The following is a 19,073-nucleotide window of genomic DNA, read 5'->3' on the forward strand; positions in this document are numbered from 1 at the left end:
GAGTTTTCTCTCATGCTGTAAATCGCCTGGAAATTTGTCGGAATCAAGCGGAGAGAGAGAGAGAGAGAGAGAGCCCTTCTATAATAAGGCACGCCCACTAGTAGGTCCTACTTTAGATTGATCTAAATCGTCCATTTTATAAGCCTTATTTTGTATCCCCCAACCGCCTTAAAATCATACCAATAATGTATTTTTAAATTGATCTGAAGCGTAGAATAATGTGCTCTTATTTCGTTGAATATGAACGGTTGCCTAGACATAGATTTTGACCACATATGTTCAAAGACCGAAAAAATATACATTATTGGGCATTATTATTGCAAGATCAACGTGATGTTGCGACACAAGGGGCCCAAACCAGTACCCATAAAATTGACGGTTCAGATCAATCTAAGGTCGGACCCACAATCTCGCTCACTCACCTCATCGGCTCATCCTATAACAGCATATTCAAATTTAGAAATGACAGAGTCTCAGACTCAGAGAGTGAGAGATGGGGGAAGTGACTGCTCTTTTTACCCAATTCCATCGCTCTCCTCTCACTTCCTCCAATATCTCCGACCAACCCTTTTCTTCTCTTCCACGAAGGATAAGAGTGAGGGCCTCTTCCCAGAACACTGTATTTACTGGTGGTGTTGGCGGGGGATTGCCCCATCAAGGAATACAACAACAGAGCAAATCTCACAACAATAACAAAAGGAATGCAAGGCTTTTCTTCTTGGATGTAAATCCTATCTGTTACAACGGAAGCAAACCCAGCTTACGCTCCTTCGCCCACTGGTTATCTCTCTTCTTCTCTCAAGTCACCCATCGTGATCCCATCATCGCGGTAAATTCTTCTTCTTTCTCCATCTTTCACTCTATGCTCCAATCTTAACCCTAAATCCTAAAACCCTAAATCCCAAAACCCTAAACTCTAAACCCTAAGCCCGAAATCCTAAACCCTAAACCCTAACCCCATGCCCTAAACTCCCAAGTGGGCTTTGCTATTTCAATCCATTTTCTACTTCTAGTAAGATTCCACCCATTTACATAAGGCGGGTGCCTTCCAATCTGTTGAATTTTAAATATTCAACAACTTTGAGAATGTAAAATTTGGTTATGAACATATCCTTCCACCATGGATACTTTTAATGAGGTGCCCACTTTGAATCTGCTTTTTATATATGTTCTGCACGTTTCTGTGAGAAAAATTGAGCCATTTGCGATATTGATTTGGTTTATAACAACATAACAGAGTGCATGAATGCATTTGAAGGTTTAACATATCAGTGTGCATGAATGCATGTGAAGGTTTTCAAAAGCTTTATGGCATTGAAATCGATGTAGAAACCTACAAACAATGTAGTCATAATGTATACTGTTTAGGTGTATGTGAAATGTGCATGGACTCATCTCATGTACCTTTCAAGTTTTCCATCATACATCAATTGTATTTTATGAACACTTATGCAACTAACCTTTTCAAAAAAAAAAATTGTATTTTATGCATTCAATTGGGGTCAATGACCACTTCGCTTGGAGGAAGGCAGAATATGGCTCTAGTTTAGTTCTACTGAAGAGAATTCACCTCATCCATCCTGTTGTAATCTTTGTAAATTTTTTCATAGTGGAAAATCAGAGTTTCTCTCCTGTGGGTGCAGGTAACTTTGTGGCACCGCGTAAAACACTCGTTTGCAACTTATGACTTGTTTATTTCTATTGTGCATGTACCGTTTAGATCTTGGTAGGCCCGATAATGGATTACCTTTAATTCCAAAAAAAGATGGTATCAGCGTACAAGGTTAATGGCTTGGGCTGAAGTAGGGCCATGGTTGGAGTTATCATTGACGATATATGATCATGAACAGCGGAGTTTTGAAAGCTTTGATAGAGATTCTAGCGGGACGTAGAGTTTCAGAAAGTTTTGTCACAGGGTAACCTTCGTTTCATATCTCTGTGGTTTAGTTTTGATTTCGGAGGTGTGTGGATCAATCTAAATGAGTTTAGATCGATTGGGAGAGAAAACAAGAGAAACCCGGATAAATTTCTGAAATAGAATTACCTATTTTGATGATTGACGCAACGTACCGATCAAACGTATCCTAACCGATTGACTGATTGATACTCCAATCAGATGACTAGCAACGGACCGGTCGCGCCCTGGCTAAAGTGGACCGCAACAATGGATGAAGAATTTCATGCACTTGAATCACACATGGACTCTTGTTCAACGTACGCTGTCCATGAATGTAGTTGGATGTCGATGGGTATATCAAATCAAACAACATGCATATGTCTCCATCGAATGCTGGTAGGCTCACCTAGTCGCTAAAGGATTCCATCAAAAGTTCATGTTGGATTTGCAAGGCTTTTTCTTCACTCATCAAAGCTACCATGATTCACTCATTCCACTCTTTTGTTGTCTCTCGGTGAGGTTCCATTCGTCAGTTAGACGTCAAAGAAATAAAGAATTCTTTTCTTTCTTTCTTTTTTGAATGGTCATCACAATCTAGCTTTCCAATCTCCTTTGAGATCTTGGCAAACCTATCTCATCCACTTTTATCCTCAGCTGTGAGAACGTGAGTGCTCAACATACAGCCGCTAATCCAGTTTTCCACGCTCAAACCAAACACATGAGATGGATCATCACTTTTGTTTGATATTTGGTTGTTAAAGGCCCTCTCAGGCTACGGCTCATCAACTCAGCCTATCAACTTGTGGATGTCTTCAACAAGGGCCTACTTCCACCCTCCATTCGTTTCAAAAGCAAACTGATGGCCCCATTGTGGCCATATGTTTGAGGGGGGTCTTAAGGGAAACATAGATCTCCACATCTCTCTTCCTTCCATCTTTGTAAGCCTATTTCCATTTTTATCTTTCTACCTACTTTGGGCTTATTGTGATTCAGCCCAGATCCCTTTCTATGTATATCTTTTAATTGCAGGATCTTTCAACCACCACGCTTACAACACAACACTTTTGTTGGGTACTGTCTCGAACCCTAAAACCTCGTGATTTGAGTGTTTTCAAGAAAAAAAAAAACATAATGACTTGAGAAATTCTTAAGAGCAGATCTGATCGCTCATTTCAGTGTAGCATCTGATTTCCTTATTTCCATGCTATGCAGTACTTTGAAGTCGTTTCTCAAACCAATCCAATGGGCACTCAGAGAACTATTTTATTTTAAATCATAGTTAAACTGTAATGACTTTCTTCTAATACCTATAAATTGTTTGAGGTTCTACACTATGCTAAAACTTAAATGATGGTTCGGATTTTGCTTTCCCTTTTGTATTAACTGGAACCTATATCATCAGGTTCTTGATGGGGAAGGAGGAAATGAATATCGGAGACAATTACTGCCTTCATATAAAGCCCATAGGAGGAAGGTCTCGAGCCAGTTATCTGCATCACAACAATTTCCAAGGAAACTTGCTGACAGTTCACCTTATTTTGTGCCACATGTCACAGATGTCCTTCAAAAGTGCAATGTGCCTGTGGGTTCAAATTTCTTGTCTTTTTGTATTACTTATACATTAAACATAACATTTATAGTAAAATCATGAATAGTTGATGTTTTAACGATTTTTGCTCATTTATGTTATAAAAATAGATATTTTATGTCTCCTAATTTGGATCAATTGTGAGGATTCACAGCTGGTGAACATCTAACATGCAGTAAAAGAAACATTAGATTCTCATTTAAGTAATAAATGAATGACTATTGGAATATAATGAATATTCTAGGCTTTAATTGAGAGACAATAAGGGAGAAATACTCGGGACTTTTGCTACTTAGATTTCTGATTTTTACCATTAGCCAAAAAACAAAACAGTAATTTCTAAATAGAAAAGTTCTAGGCTTTAATTCAGAGACAATCAAGGAGAAATACTTAGGACTTTTGCTACCTAGATTTCTGATCTTTACCATTAGCCAAAAAGAAAAACAGCAATTTCTAAGTAGAAAAGTTACTCTATAATCACTGAAGTTGGCGCTTTACAATGACCTGCCTCCTTGATTTCCCATCTATGTTTGAATTGTATTTTTCTTCTTCTTGCTTTCTTTCTTTTCTGTTGTATTGACCATCTCGGTCTTTTCTTTATTAATGAAATTTGGCTACCTTCTTCAACAAAAAAAAAAGGTTACTCTATAATCAATGAAGTATATTTCATGAGTGAGTCGTGATTATTATGACCTATGTTACCCAAATACAGTATGGGCGTGTCATTGGTATAACTTTTACGCAGAGCAACAACCATTTGGAGTGCTTGGATGATATAGAATATGTGACAGGAAACTCATTGTTATGCTGGTAAGATTTCTCTACTGGCATTTCCTACTAAGCGAGATTGGCATTATCTGCCAAGAACCACTGTAAAACAGTTTATAAATGTCTCCACGATGGCCTTGATTTTACCAAAGATGATGGGATCATGGGAACATAAACTTCTAGCCATTTATGCATTTCTTGTTCTCAAGGTTCGAAATTTCAGTTTCCATTTTTTGTCTCCCCAAAAATGGAAATGTTTTGGTTTTGGTTGGAAAATGTTAACAATATCGGACACTATTGACATGCACTGTTGCTCATATCAGATAATTCAGTACACACCACATTTCACATGTCATTCATATAAATATTTATGCATAATACAAACGCCACATTTCATATACAATTAATAAAAATATAATTATGCAATACATACTTATATAGCGTAACACTAATGCGGTTACAGTTTGGTTTCGGTATGCATTTTTGTTTCGATATGTGTTTCGGTGAGGATGGAAACAGAAACATTCTGGTCGTTCGTGTCGATTTCGGTGGAAATTTAAAACTATGCATATACTATGCCTATTCTGTGCCGCCTATTGATAAAGGACATGCCAAAACAGGTGAAATCAGGAGCATTAATAGAATGACTCACTCCAGTACATGCAAAGAAATTATCAAAAGGACTTTATTTGCCGTGAAATTAGTATTTCCTACTATGATGCATGACTACTTAAGAGGAAGATTCTCCGCAAATACTATCACTTCTCATTATTGCTGAAGCTACACCTTGTGACATCCATCTCACACTGCATTCATTTACTGATAGACAAAAGAATCATATACACTTCCATGTACTAGCTTACACGTGATTGGCGTAAATCATATTCACTCTGGTACCATAGTAGGTAAGCTGGAAGGGGATACAAAACTTAGTAAGGGGAGACTTATCCTGAGAACATCCTCATACAAAAACCTTTGTTAAATCCTTCAGCATATCATAAGGCATACATTGTTGTAATCTCCTATAAAGGAACTGCGCATGCCCCATAGTATTATCCCAAAATACTAAGGATGTTTCGTATGCAATGAGTTGCTCAATTAGGTTTTTTGATCTTCAAATGATTTCACGTGGTTTGTCATTCGAGAAGTTCATAGAGCCCGGCTTTTCATATCACTCCTCTTCTGGTAGGATATTCAACTGCAAGAATTTAATGCACAAAGAATGCCTTCATTTATGTGGGTATGAGTATGACGATAATATTGGTTTTTTATTATTTTAATGCCACACTGCGGTACATGCAAAGAAATTATCAAAGAACTTTATTTGCCATGAAATTAGGAGTTCCTAGTATAATGCATAATTCCTTAATAGGAGATTCTCCACAAATACTATCACGTCTCATTATTGCTGAAGCTACACCTCGTAACATCCATCTCACACTGCATTCGTTTACTGTTTACTAATAGAGAAAAGAATCATATTATGCACTGCCATGTACGGGCTTACACGTGATTGGCGTAAATCATATTCACTCCGGTACCATAGTAGGTAAGCTGGAAGGGGATACAAAACTTAGTAAGGGGAGACTTAACCTGAGAACATCCTCATACAAAAACCTTTGTTAAATCCTTGAGCATATCATAAGGCATACATTGTGAATGCTCCGTAGTTTTATCCCAAAACACTAAGGATGTTTTTTATGCAATGAGTTGCTCAATTAGGTTTTTTGATCTTCAAATGATTTCAATTTTCAAATTCATGTAGAATTTTGACTTTCTCTTACATTTTGTTATTGATGAGATAATATTCTACATTGGGTTTTGATTTTTTTTTCTTTTTCTTTTCACTTGTTTTGGGGGCTTAGTCTGACCTCAATCACCGGGCAAGATTTGCCCCTCCTGTAGATTTTATGGTCTCTCTAATAAAATATTTATTAATGTTCCAAATAATAGTAAGAATATTTAAATCTTTATTTTAGTATTTTTTTTGTCTTATGGAGTACAATTTTAATTTGTGTTTTATGGAGTGCAAGAGTAATTTTTGTTTTATGAAGCACATAATTCAATTTTTTTTATCAAATGGAAAGTACATAATTCAATTATCTTTATTTGATTACCTATGGAGCTACTCTCGCATAGATGATGAGATTATGAGAAACTTGATCCATCCATCTTTTCCTCACTTTCATGAGCACACTTGTAGTATCATTAGCTAATAATCTTAGATGAATCTAGTAGATAATGGATATTAGATGCTAAATTTTCGATGGGCTGCAATTGCAGGATCTCTAATCTCTCACCGGTATGATATTGAAAGTATTAAGCAATGCAGGTGCTAAAAATTAAAGGCTATGAAGCAGATGATATCATAGCAACTCTTGTACATCAAGTTCTACAAAGAGGTTTTCGAGTAGTTATTGGATCACCTGATAAAGATTTCAAGCAGTTGGTATCTGAAGATGTGCAAATTGTTATGCCCATGCCAGAGTTTGGTCGTTGGTCCTTTTACACATTGAAGCACTACATAGCTCAAAATAATTGTGATCCGAGCTCTGACTTGAGTCTTCGTAAGTATAAAATATATTTTCTGTAGTCCTTTTACACATTGAAGCACTACATAGCTCCATAGAACTGAATTGAGTTTTCGTAGGTCTAAGATATATTTGTTGTAATCATTCAAAAAAAGGAAGATATATTTGCTGTATTTACTTTTGACTGATGATATTATTCCGATATTCATTGTGATTCATGGTAATAAATTCTGCTCATTCTAAGAATTGATTTGTTCACGTTGCCATGGCACGCCTACTTAGCATATGTGTGCTGTCTTATTATGGAAACCCAAGATGTCATAATCACTTTTCACCTTCTCGATGACTAGAACATAGTGAGGTTCCCCAAGCTAGTTAGTTGTTTCTGTTCATACATTTTTTTCTTTTCTTACCGCCGACTTTGGTTTAGGAAGTAAATCCATGTTTTTTAAATAGCTGCTATCAGAATCCTACTAAATCAGTTCATCTTTATCCGTGCCCACACAAATAAGTGAGATTCCTAAGCCTAATAGACTGTCATCATTGTCTATACCTACTGATAATTTTGAATAATTCTTATTCTTGTACTATTTGCATAAACTTTTGCTATCTATTAAAGACCACTTATTTTCTTATGCCAGAGGAACTGGGTGTAGAAAGATTAAGTACTCCATTGACAGATAGAGAAACTCTACTGCTTTGTTTGCTTTAAATTTGGCTTCTCAGAATTCATAGTTTTGTTTACGGTTGCAATTTAGCTTTGTAAATGAATCAAGAAAGGAGGGAAGGAGAAAAGGAGAAGAGAGGAGCTGAAGGGAGTCTTGGCTTCCAAAAAAAAATGAAGAGCCCTCGCATTATGAGCTATATTAGTATCAACTTTGTTGTCAAATTAAAAGCTTCACGGGCATTTCCACCATCGCTACCAGATCATATAGAAGAATTACTAGCCAAAGTAACTCAGCAGCCCCATGGTCCATAGCCCTATACCCAGCCTTAGCACTTGATCTGCCCGCAACAGGTCGTTTCTTGCTTCTCCAAGAAACTAAATTACCTACGACAAAGGTATAGTAACTTGTAATAAAATGTCTATCATCTATAGAACCTTCCTAATCAGCATCATTAAACGCATACACATGATGATAACGATTAGAAAACAACTCCTCTTTTCTTAGAGAGCCCTTTAGATACCTTGATACCATCTGCTGCCTCTAAATAAGGTACTCATGGAGAATGCCCTTGGTTTTAAATTTCAGCCGGAACGAAACGAAATGTGACCAAACGAGATTTACATGAAGTCGTTTCTTTACAAGATTTCTGTGAAATTTCAGCAAAATTTCACCGAAATTCCGAAATTTAGCCGAAATGTCACTAAAATTTATGTTGAAATTTCGTTTTTAGCCATTTTTACAAAATTTCCACCGAAATTTATGAAATTTCCACCGAAATAGCCGAAATTTCCACCGAAATCGCCGAAATTCACACCGAAATTTTAGACATTTCGGTCGAAATTAAATAAACGATATCATTATCATAACTTTAACATGATTTCGGCTGAAATTTCAGCCGAAACCTAAATATTTCGGGTTCAGTGGGGCCACCAACACCGAAACCATAATTTAAAACCTTGATCATACCTACTAAGAGATAAGCAAAGGAAACCTCCGACCAATCTCTTAAATAACCTTTTTGGGGGTAGGGACTCCCACTCTTTTTCACTTAACGTGTGATTGGTATCAACAGTCATACGTGTCTATGGGTTTGCCCCTAGTTTCCTTGTATCCTTACCATTCAAAAAAAAAAGTTTCCTTGAATCCTTAAGCCCAAAAAGTGCTTCCTTTGTGAAATGAAGATGCACTTCTTGGACCTTGCAACATGAATGCCCAGTAAATATCTAAGCTGTCCCCAAATCCTTGATTTCAAATTCTTTTGCTAAGAATGCCTTCAATTTTCTCACGTCTAGAGGTGAATTCCTTCTTATTAAGTTTATTAAATTAAAGTTTGGGAGTGACTGGTTGGATCTGTAATCTGCAGGCTGCATTGTCGGTGATGATGTTGATGGTGTTCCCGGCATTCAACATTTGGCTCCTGGTTTTGGTCGAAAGACAGCTATTAAGCTCTTAAAGAAGCATGGTTCATTAGAGACTTTACTCAATGCAGCGGCGATTAGAACTGTGGCCAAACCCTATGCACAAGATGCCCTTACCAAGCATGCTGACTATCTGCGAAAAAATTATGAGGTTCTTAGCCTTAGGAGGTACCATGCTCTCCCAACTATTTTCTAATTTTGAGGTCTTTTATTGGCTGGCAGGCCCATTTAAAAATTATAATAGTACTTCATTCTTGTGACTTACCCGCATGCATGCAGGGATATTGAAGTTCATCTTGAGGAGGAATGGTTGTCTGAGAGAGACACCTGCAATGACTCGGCTATCTTATCTAGCTTTTTGAGAAAGTTGGGAGAATCCCAGAAGCTCAGTAATGGAACAGCCCAATATCTTGTGTAAGGCTAACCTCCTACTTGTAAGTGCTTTCTCTTGATTGCTTCAGGAAATCAAGAGAATCTACAAACCATTTCAAAATCAAACCTTTGATTACATCCACTTGGTTACTGTGTATGTATGCCCTTTGGGGGAAATGACAGATCCGCAAATCTTGCTGGAAAAGAAATGTCCTTGTATTCTTGAAGCAATATATAGTAGAAAATGAGAATGGTCAGGTCTCAAACCTTTGATTCTTATCTCAAAAATGTTTCAAATTCATGATTAGTATGCATGTTGCGCCCCAGCTTGTTGCTTTCCTCCATAGCCCAGATACAGGTCAGTGAGCTTCTGACTTTCCAGAAACAAAACAAGGCAAAACCCACAGAAGAAATGTTTGAAAAATCTGACATTGGCACTACAATGTTTTGATAACTGCACTAACTCACGTTGCCTTGTATTACTTGAAGAGCTGTCAAAAGTTATTACAGTTCCCAAAAAGCTCTTAGAAGCCCCTTAAGAGAGAAGACCAGCTGTGTTTGTGCAAATATTAAAAGAAGATAGTGCCAATATCAACAGCCTTTATGATTGTCTGAGCCCCCATAATTAAATGACTGAGACTATCTACTTGTTCCCCCCATAGATCTTCACGGGATGATTCACAGGATGATCATAATCCTTTGATTTGTGGCGGTTTCTATACCATGGTTTTTTCAACTTTATTGGCCGTCCATTTACACTGATTTATTGGCATATAAATCACAAATTCACAAGTAGATATGATCCAATCATGTAAATTGTTGTTGACCGTAACATCACTGACCCCAATCAGAAGCATCGGGCCATGTTTTGGGTGGACCAAAAAAAGACCTGACCCATAGATCAGACGGTTTAGATCAAAGTAAAGGTCCAGCAATTCCAGCAATTGCGCTGGATAAAAGCCAAACTCACTCCATATATTTTATACACGTTAGTCATATGCAAGGTTTTAAATTTTGGCTGAAATCCGAAATTTCGGACTGAAACCGAAATCACAAGCAAAAGCACTTGCCATTCGTTGGTTATTAGGGGCATCCCGAAAATGTCTGGATTGAAATATGATTCTCAAATTAAGTTCCGAATTAGTGGATGCTGCCAAAGGTAGTGGCAATGCCATATGCAAAAAGGAAGAGACTTGTAGAATGGCAGAGGCAAATAGAACTTTTGCACATTTTTGTTAATCCATGAGCAGGATCTATCACATAGATTCACCATAGATCCATACCTCTAGCCTCTATCCTTACTTTGTCTTTGATAGAGGTCTTCTATGTTCCTCAGATGGAACTTAACTTAAAAAAGACATTGTTTTGAACAGGAAGGATCCACATGAAATTCATTGATGCGATGGAGGTTTCCCTAAGCCCTAACTTTCTCTTTGATGATCCTGGTGTGGGTTTCTTTGTCGAAAGACTTAGGAAAAGAATCAATAGAAAAAGAAAGAATCAGAATTGATTGATCTATGGCACAAGCTTAATCACAGAAAATTGGTGAATACAACCATCATTACGAATTTCATCTTTGGACCAAAAACAAGCAAGTGATGGAATACCACAAAGAGAGAGTGTACCTAATAAAAAAAATCATTTTTGTAATTGGTACATATTTTCTTAAACCACCCTTAAGAACCATGTTCTGACTCTTATACGGAGAATATCCAATAATGGATCTGGAGCCTAAAAACGATAATGCTTTGAAATTTCCAAAATTTCAGTAATTTCAGCCAAATTTCAGATAAAATATTAATATTTTAAGGGAAATGTTATCAGCACTACTATCTTTTGATGAGGGCACTTCTCACTTTATTAAAAGTACAGTCTGGCCCATACCATAGGACTATCCAAACCATCCATTAGATGGGCCATAGCCTAAATAGGTTGTGCCCACAAGTCATTTCCACAGGTTGATCCTAACCCTCCGATCTGAATGTTAAACGGTTGATCCTAAGCCTCTATAGATCGGAGGGTTAGGATCAACCTATGGAAATAATTTTTTAGGCACAACCTATTTAGGCTGTGGCCCATCTAATGGACGGTTTGGATAAAGTGAGGAGTGCCCTCATAGGATGGGCCACAACCTATTTAGGCTGTGGCCCATCCTATGGTGAGGGCCATACCTTACTTTTGAATAAAGTGAGGAGTGCCCCCATCAAAATACAGTAGTGCTGATAACATTTCCCTATTTTAATTCTTTACAAAATTTAAGCCGCAATTTCGGCTGCCAAAAAACTGACATTTCGAGTCTTTTTACTGATTTTCAGCCGAAATTTCAGTTTCAGTGAGGGCCGAAATTACCCCCGAAACCGAAATTTAAAACCTTTGTTATATGTACAGGTAGGCAAACAGATACGTGAATGATATATAAACCTTTTAAAATACTCTACCCATGTTTGTTTAGTGTCAATTCATTCAAGGCTGAAAAAAGTTGGCTACCAACCTCAAAAAACAATAGGAAAACAGAGTACAAGCAAAGAAGAATAATACATAAATAGAAAGAATCAGCACCTTACAAGACAAGTAACACATACCATCTTACCTTTATTCCTCATCTTTCATCAAACTGAACTGCAAATCTGATCCATCCCACCATCAACAAATTGCCCTCTCACTCTCTTTCTCCACCCATAATGTCTCTGAGAACACGAACCAGAAACACCAAGGAATCAACAACATCGAACACAGCCCATGAACCCCAAGCCCAAGAAACTAAGCCTCTAACCGAAATCTCTTCTCCACCCACGCTCCTCTCGCAGAGTGCAATCTCTCAGACCTTAGCCGGCGTCGGACACTTGGCTAATCTCCTTCCTACAGGCACCCTCTTGGCTTTCCAGCTCCTCACTCCAATCTTCTCCAACAATGGCACTTGTGACTCCATCACCCGTCTCTTGACACAACAACTCTTACTACTACTCGCCACATCTTGTTTCCCCACATGCTTCACCGACAGTTTCATATCAACTGACGAGCGGTGTTACTATGGCCTTGCTACCACCAAAGGCATGTGGCTCTTTGACTACCCAACGGAAGCTCCGAGCCTTCCTAATCTTAGCAGGTATAGGCTCAGATTCATTGATTTTGTCCATGCAATCCTCTCAGTTCTAGTGTTTCTTGTAGCTGCCCTCAGAGATAAAAATGTGTTGAATTGCTTCTATCCACAGCCAGAGCACGAGATGAAAGAAGTTTTGGACATAGTCCCTGTTGGAATTGGGCTCATCTGCAGTATGTTGTTTGTAATTTTTCCCACCAGACGACATGGTATCGGTTATCCTGTTACATCTAGAAATTGACCAGATCTCTAATTTTATGAAAATAGCAATTGCCTTTCATTCTATTAGTATGGATATTAGCAAAAGAATATCAGGATCAGAAAGTTAACCATACCAGATTAAAGGGGAAAAAACCCAAGAAAAGTAAAATTGTATGAAAATAGAGCTCAGTAGAATCAAACAGATTATGTAACCACCTTCCACAATTTGGACCTGTTTGTAAGGAAAATAATGTTTTGGTATACGTGCTAACAATTTGGCATATCAATATATCATACAGACAAGGAGAACTTTGATGAGCTTCAATCAGGCGTGTCAAGATTGACTGAAGAATCAATTGGCATCCACTATTAGTGACACGAATTGCATCGCAACAAGCTTGCAATTTCGAACTTCAATTTCTACATTACAAAATCTGAAAGTGGAAGGATAGAATAAACAAAATCAAGTACAATGACAACGAACTGGAATGGACACACCTTGTGGTTTTCGCTTCTCGCGAACAATTGCTTCCTTAATCATAGGCAATTTCTGGTAAACCTTTTTCCATATATGATTTACGGCACCATCTGGAGGAACAGGTCCAATTCCACCAGGATGGCCATTATCATACTCAAAAATGGGCTGAACCTGTGCCATTTTCTGGCGAAATGTATCCTTCTGCTCTTTAGAGAAATTTCTCAGGTGAGCCACAAGCCAATTTGGTTGCAAAGCATCGATAGTTGACACAAAAACTGAAAAATCTGAATAGTCAACCATTCCTTCAAATGGGAGCTCAATGCTGTCACTAACGATGACTGGTATACATAGACTAAGGATAGCATCGAAAAGTCGACATGAAGTGGGTGTGTCTCCGGCAGGGTGCAAGCAGAACTCTGAGTTCCGCATCCCTTTTATTGACTGCTCACGACCAGTGGCATTTGGGAAACCGTCTTCCATGACAACACCAGGCTCATTAACCAGCAAATCCCACATTTTTTCTCGAACCAGACCTCCCTGTGAACGAAACACAGAATACTGAGTATTTAATTCTCTAATTACCAAACATAGCGAAAGTTCATTTAGGCTATCAAAGTCCCATAGGGAATACAATATCAAGAGATAAAAATGGTTGTCTTGAAGACATAATTGCATATATTGGCTTTTGCAACGAACCATAACAAGTGAAAAGATTGAGACAGATAAAAAGTATGGCTAAAATAGCCCGAGTACTTTACTGACATGATAGAAATATCTCCATTGCATACAATAAAAGCAAAAAGTTTGTTTGATTACAATGAGATTCTGGTCAGTAAATTGATGAACTTCCTCTTATGTTCATATCTGTGGACTGTGGGTCAGTCAAGCACAATGTACTTTTAAAAATATTATGTTATTTTCTGTTCTTTATATGTTTTCCTACGTTTGCAATTCTTTGTATCATAATAATTCTGCTTGTCATGCTGTGCAATACTTTTAAATACATTCCATGTTTGATTTATACAATTTAAAATTATAATGATTGTACATTTCAGCAGTGATACATGATCTTTGACATCCGAGATGGCAGTCACATAATAATTCTGTTTATTATGCAATACTTTTAAGGGAAGTGATATATCCGCCTCTTTTTTTACTTGGGACAGCCACCTATGGTGCATCTATGAGGGGCGATTTACTTCACATGGGAAGGACTCAACGGCCCTGATTGCCCCACGTACACTGTAGTTGGCTGTCCCATGTAAAGAAAAGGGGCGGATTTATCATTTCTCTATTTTTAAATATATTACATCTTTGATTTAGAAATTTTAAAATTATAATGAATGAACATTTCAGAAGTGATTCATGATCTTTGATGTCAATCCAACACCACATGCCCATGACTGGTTCTAAGGCACATCACTGCACTCAAGTTGCTTAGTATAGAACCATAGAAAGACCTTGTTACTAACCTTTATATAAAAATAGGCTCAAATGAAAACCAAACTTCAGCATAGAAAGAAACATGAATTACTAACCCTGTGCCTATGTTTGGCCCCTTTGAAGTACATAAGGGTCTGCCGATCCTGATCTTCTGATAAGTGCAGTCTACGAAGCAGATGAGTGTAAGGAACAATAACATCTTTGATCAGTGAAACTTGTGTGTGTTGTATCATATTTGAGGAGTTACCATCAGCTGCTTTGGAATCAACCCTGTACCAACCGCCAAAATCAACTACTAGGAGAACTGCTGGCGCGATCTCAGCTCTGACATGCCACATTGCAACTGGGTCTGTCAAAGAATGCTTCAAGATTTAACACAACCTGACAATCCAGAGACAATGATAAGATGCTAAAACTGAATTGATATAAAAAAAATTACTAATAGCAGTTAATAAAATCATCCATTCATATTGACACAAAACTACAAGAAACTTACGCTACCAGCAGTATGTAAAGGTCTATCTTGAAGATCTTATGGTTCTGCATGAGAAAATCAATATTTCCTTTTATTGAACAAGTCACCGGGAATAGATTGTATTTTCCCAAATTTGTGTTCATATGTATAAAAGTAAGGATACACGTTTCATCGGTTCGATACATAGTATGCATGATGCCACTAAGGAAACACTATGTTTAACTAACTGATTACTCGAGAATTTTTCCTTCCTAGAAAGCCTAGTGAAAGCCATAACTCTAAGAAAGGGCCTCATAACAAAAAGTTACATTTGTAAAGAATATCACTTGGGGAGATTAGGAGCGCCAAATAATTCTCAATGAGAAGCTGTCGTAGATGCCAAGAATCCAAATCACATCATAAGAGAGTGCAGGTGATAGATGATGACTCCTTTTGGCTCATACTAAAGAGCCATGAAATCCGCAAGAGCATACCACAGAATCCATCTCTACATATAATCAACCAAACAAGATGCATATGATAGTGATTAATATCTCGCGAGGCTGTCAAATCTCAGGCATGGTCACAAACTTGGAAAGCACCCAGAAAAAAAAAAAGTTAAATATTTCAAATGAAGCATGTAACAGTAACAAGCGAGTGTGACGCAAAACATGTTCAAGCTGCTGTACACATCATACACCAGTTAGAAAGCTAATGATTGTGATTAACAGCATGTGAGGTTGTCAAATCTCACCACATAAAATAACATGAATGCAGGGGTTTAACTCTCTTAAGTCACGCCACCAAAATAAATGATGTACTTCACAGGAAATCCCAACACTTCACATATGGCCTATCATGTGTGGAAAGATTGAGGATTTGTGTACATCTGCTCCTTATAGATGGTTAAATAGCACCCTCATTGGATATTTATAAGGAGCTGCCACACCACCTGACATGGGATCCGCTAGAAACAACCAGATGAACAAGCTATTTTGCGCGGGCTCCCCAATTCTATTATTGAAAGCCAAATGAACCCTTCCTTTTTAATTCTGAAAATCCATGAAAAGTAAACCTATTTAACTCGAATGTCAACCAAAAGAGTCCCATGTCAATTGGCACATTCCATATTTTCTCAATATCCCAACTACCATTTCACAAATATGTATATATCGGCATTCTCTTTCCCTTGATTATGTTCCAAACACTGCAATGAATTATCACAGGCTACACATAAGATCCAAAACAAAAAAGAAACTAAATATCCTACCAGTGCCAGTTACCCACTAAAACAAAGTCCATGGTGATAAAATCAGACAAAAAACCTCTTATTAACATCAATTTGAAGCAACGCAGACAACACAAACATCAATATACCCTAATTCCCACTGAAAATTTCTAATTTGATGCAACAATTGAGTTTCTAGCAACAACAAAAAAAGTCCAACAAATGCCTTAAAACACCGAAAAATCAAGATCCCCAAAACAAGAAAATACAAAAAAAAAAAAAAGGGAAGAAAAATACCCGTCAGAACGAAAATGTGATCACGCCCACCAGATCGTTTCCAAGCCCGACTGCCCTTAACCAAATCCACCACTTCCCTCTGCCTCTCATAATCCTCATTCCCAACCTTCTTTCTAAACATCCCCTTTGCTAACCCTAATTGCATCTCCGCGCTTAGGGTTGCAAAGAATGGCACAAAAACAACATCAGCCTCATCAGAATTCAAAACCCGTCTCGCAAACGATCCACCTCGCGATCCCCGAGCCGTCATCAGATCGCCCAAGATCCAGTACTCTGCGCTGTACTGCTTGATCAAAGGATTTTCAGGATAGGGAGAGAATTTAGGGCTTTGATTTGAAGAATAAAGGAAAGACCTAATTTTCTCGTCAGCATCGCTTCCGAGTCTGGAATCGTTGTTGAGGGACCAGTATTTGTCTAATAGTCCATAGTTGAGTGATCTTGGGAGATCAGCAACGTATACTTTGATGGATTGGTTAGGGTTTTGAGAGAATTTGGAGGAGGAGGAAGAAAAGGTGGAATGAGTAGAATTAGGGTTTGAGGTTTGAGTAGTGGAGAAGATGAAGAAAATAGAGAGGGAGAGAATGGAAAGGATAGCAAAGGAGATAAAGAGAGATGAGAGAGTAATGGTGGTCTTGGGCACCAATGATTTCATGGTTTTCCCTGATTTTTCTAACAGGGAATAGATCGAGATGATTTTGGGAATGCCGATTACTCCTTACTCGAGGTCTGCAAATGTGGGTCGTCATGTATATATGAGGATTTGTACCGATTTTGAAGCCGCACCCAGTAGAAGACTTTTGTAAGTACAACCAACAACCGGTGTTACACGTTTACAAGTTACAACCAGCACTTGGACCCACCTGATTCGAAAATCTAAACCGTTCATTTATCAGGCCCCAACGCGGATAGGCGTTTGCCCTTAAAATCATCTCCTATAGGATGATCCAAACCCTCCAATCAACCTCTGTATATTGGAGATGCACACATTTTTTTAAATAGAATAGGCCCACCTTGTTCAAAGATCTAAACCATTCAGTTGTTAGGCCCAATGTAAATAAGTCTTACCACGAGACATCTAAGTAGTTTATCTATAGATTAGAAGGTTATGATCATCCAGTGGAGCTGATTTTGGGGCATAGTCTATTACCATTAAGGCCCAACAGATAAAAGCATGGGCCCTACAAATGGTTAATGTTGGAGGGAGAGGTGGGTGGGGGAGTGGGGGAGTGATGGTTTGTATAGAAGTGCTGTATCAGAGAGAGAGAGACCGGTCGTACAAAGTGTTTTACTGGTTATGGGCCTTATGGCTTCACAACTTGTAAGGGGGGAATTTATCCTAGAAGGGAGTGGATATAATATTTCCACCTTTTTGGTAAGAACACTCTTTCTCCAATGAATAATATTTCCACGCCATGGCTTTTGTAGGGAAACATTATTTAGAACTTAGAAGGGGTGGTGGCTAGCAAAATAAATGGTACAAATTCCTATCAATTGCATCAATCAATGGAGCTCGAGGATCACATAAACCAGATGTAACGGGCCCACTATCGTCGTACTTGACCCCAACTTTAGCTGATCCAGACCTTCCATTAGGTTGCATTGATCTAATGATCCTAGTTATTGTTTATTTGTTCATGGTTGCTTCGAGTTTAAGGTACCCAAAAAAACGTATTCAATTTTATAATTAGAATTGTCCAATCGGCATGCCTTTTAGTCTTAGACCATTGAAGATCTAAGACAAAGATCACTACCAGGTTGGCGGCCTGGATCAACCAACATAAATAAACCAATAAATGCAAGTGAAATTCTTGAGTAGTTCCCACTGCCGCAATGTGGGTTCTATTTTATCAAGTTACCCTGCTATCAGAGTCCATCGTAACACATGTAATGTCTATTGGTTGCTATCCAGATAGGTACTGTAGAGTCCATCCTATCCAGGCAGCTAGATATTGGTTGCTATCAACTCAGCTCACCCTAAGCCAAAATCGGGTTGAGCACGACCCAGGTTGCACCCCTAAAGTCTCCCTAAGTGTCTTGTAGTGTTGACCCATTATTACATTTGTGACCCTGGCCTACTGTTGGTCCCTCTGCACTCCCTAGGGCACGATTTTTGCTATAATTGTTTTCACAGCTCCAATGTGAAAAAAGAGACAAAAAAGATAAAAAGGGGGGAGGGAGAGACGGGGAAAGCGAGGCTAGGAATGTTCTATCAGAGGTTTTGCCGAAGTCCACGTGGCGTATATGTATGCTGATTTAGTGGGCCCCACATCGATGTGGGGCCCACTGCCGCATAGTGGGTTCTGTTGGCGGAAATAGTTCGTGGGATCTTAGGATCTCCAACTACCGCTATTTTATGAAGTTACCGTGCTATCAGAGTCCATAGGTACTGTATATCCTATCCAGGTAACTAGATATTGGTTGCTATCAAGATCTTGTAAATCTCATATAAAAGAATATATTAGTTGCTATCAAGATCTGGTAAATCTCATATTATATAAGGATGTAGGTGAAAAGAGGAGAGAAAATAATTTGCATCCTAGGTTCCACTTTTATATGAACCGTCCGTCTGCCACTCCTTACTCTCCATTTCGTATGCCACAACAATCGTGAAATCCTAACTTCCAATACCA

The 19,073-nt window shown here is 38.2% G+C and overlaps 2 protein-coding genes and 1 pseudogene across 2 annotated transcripts; 2 read left to right on the forward strand and 1 right to left on the reverse strand.

The window, feature by feature from the left end:
- Positions 1-455: 455 nt before the first annotated feature.
- On the forward strand, positions 456-9,508 carry LOC143881968 (5'-3' exonuclease family protein). Its single transcript, XM_077385335.1, has 5 exons — positions 456-829; positions 3,300-3,479; positions 6,586-6,820; positions 8,816-9,038; positions 9,150-9,508. Exons 1-5 carry the CDS (start codon positions 494-496, stop codon positions 9,286-9,288), a joined length of 1,113 nt encoding a protein of 370 aa, XP_077241450.1. The 5' UTR covers positions 456-493; the 3' UTR covers positions 9,289-9,508.
- A 2,253-nt stretch (positions 9,509-11,761) lies between these two features.
- Positions 11,762-12,606, forward strand: LOC143881972 (protein DMP3 pseudogene; annotated as a pseudogene).
- A 51-nt stretch (positions 12,607-12,657) lies between these two features.
- Positions 12,658-17,208, reverse strand: LOC143881971 (putative arabinosyltransferase ARAD1). The gene is made up of 3 exons (XM_077385336.1): positions 16,444-17,208; positions 14,560-14,813; positions 12,658-13,558 (listed from the first exon to the last, which is right to left on the reverse strand). The coding sequence occupies exons 1-3, from the start codon at positions 17,093-17,095 to the stop codon at positions 13,007-13,009; spliced, it is 1,458 nt and encodes a 485-aa protein (XP_077241451.1). The 5' UTR covers positions 17,096-17,208; the 3' UTR covers positions 12,658-13,006.
- Positions 17,209-19,073: the final 1,865 nt, after the last annotated feature.

Source organism: Tasmannia lanceolata, unplaced genomic scaffold (assembly GCF_043159265.1).
Source record: "Tasmannia lanceolata isolate RefF3 unplaced genomic scaffold, GAP_Taslan_0.1 ptg000007l, whole genome shotgun sequence".
NCBI classification, from domain to species: Eukaryota; Viridiplantae; Streptophyta; class Magnoliopsida; order Canellales; family Winteraceae; genus Tasmannia; species Tasmannia lanceolata.

Bases quoted from the DNA above. Each gene is read 5' to 3' on its own strand.
- LOC143881968 (XM_077385335.1), top strand. From the start codon at position 494: ATGGGGGAAGTGACTGCTCTTTTTACCCAATTCCATCGCTCTCCTCTC. The intron at 6,821-8,815 runs GTAAGTATAAAA...TGTAATCTGCAG, and splicing joins GAGCTCTGACTTGAGTCTTC to GCTGCATTGTCGGTGATGAT. The intron at 9,039-9,149 runs GTACCATGCTCT...GCATGCATGCAG, and splicing joins GAGGTTCTTAGCCTTAGGAG to GGATATTGAAGTTCATCTTG.
- LOC143881971 (XM_077385336.1), bottom strand. From the start codon at position 17,095: ATGAAATCATTGGTGCCCAAGACCACCATTACTCTCTCATCTCTCTTT. The intron at 14,814-16,443 runs GTATTTTTCTTC...ATTCTTTGACAG, and splicing joins TCACATTTTCGTTCTGACGG to ACCCAGTTGCAATGTGGCAT. The intron at 13,559-14,559 runs GTTAGTAATTCA...TTTCGTTCACAG, and splicing joins GGGCCAAACATAGGCACAGG to GGAGGTCTGGTTCGAGAAAA.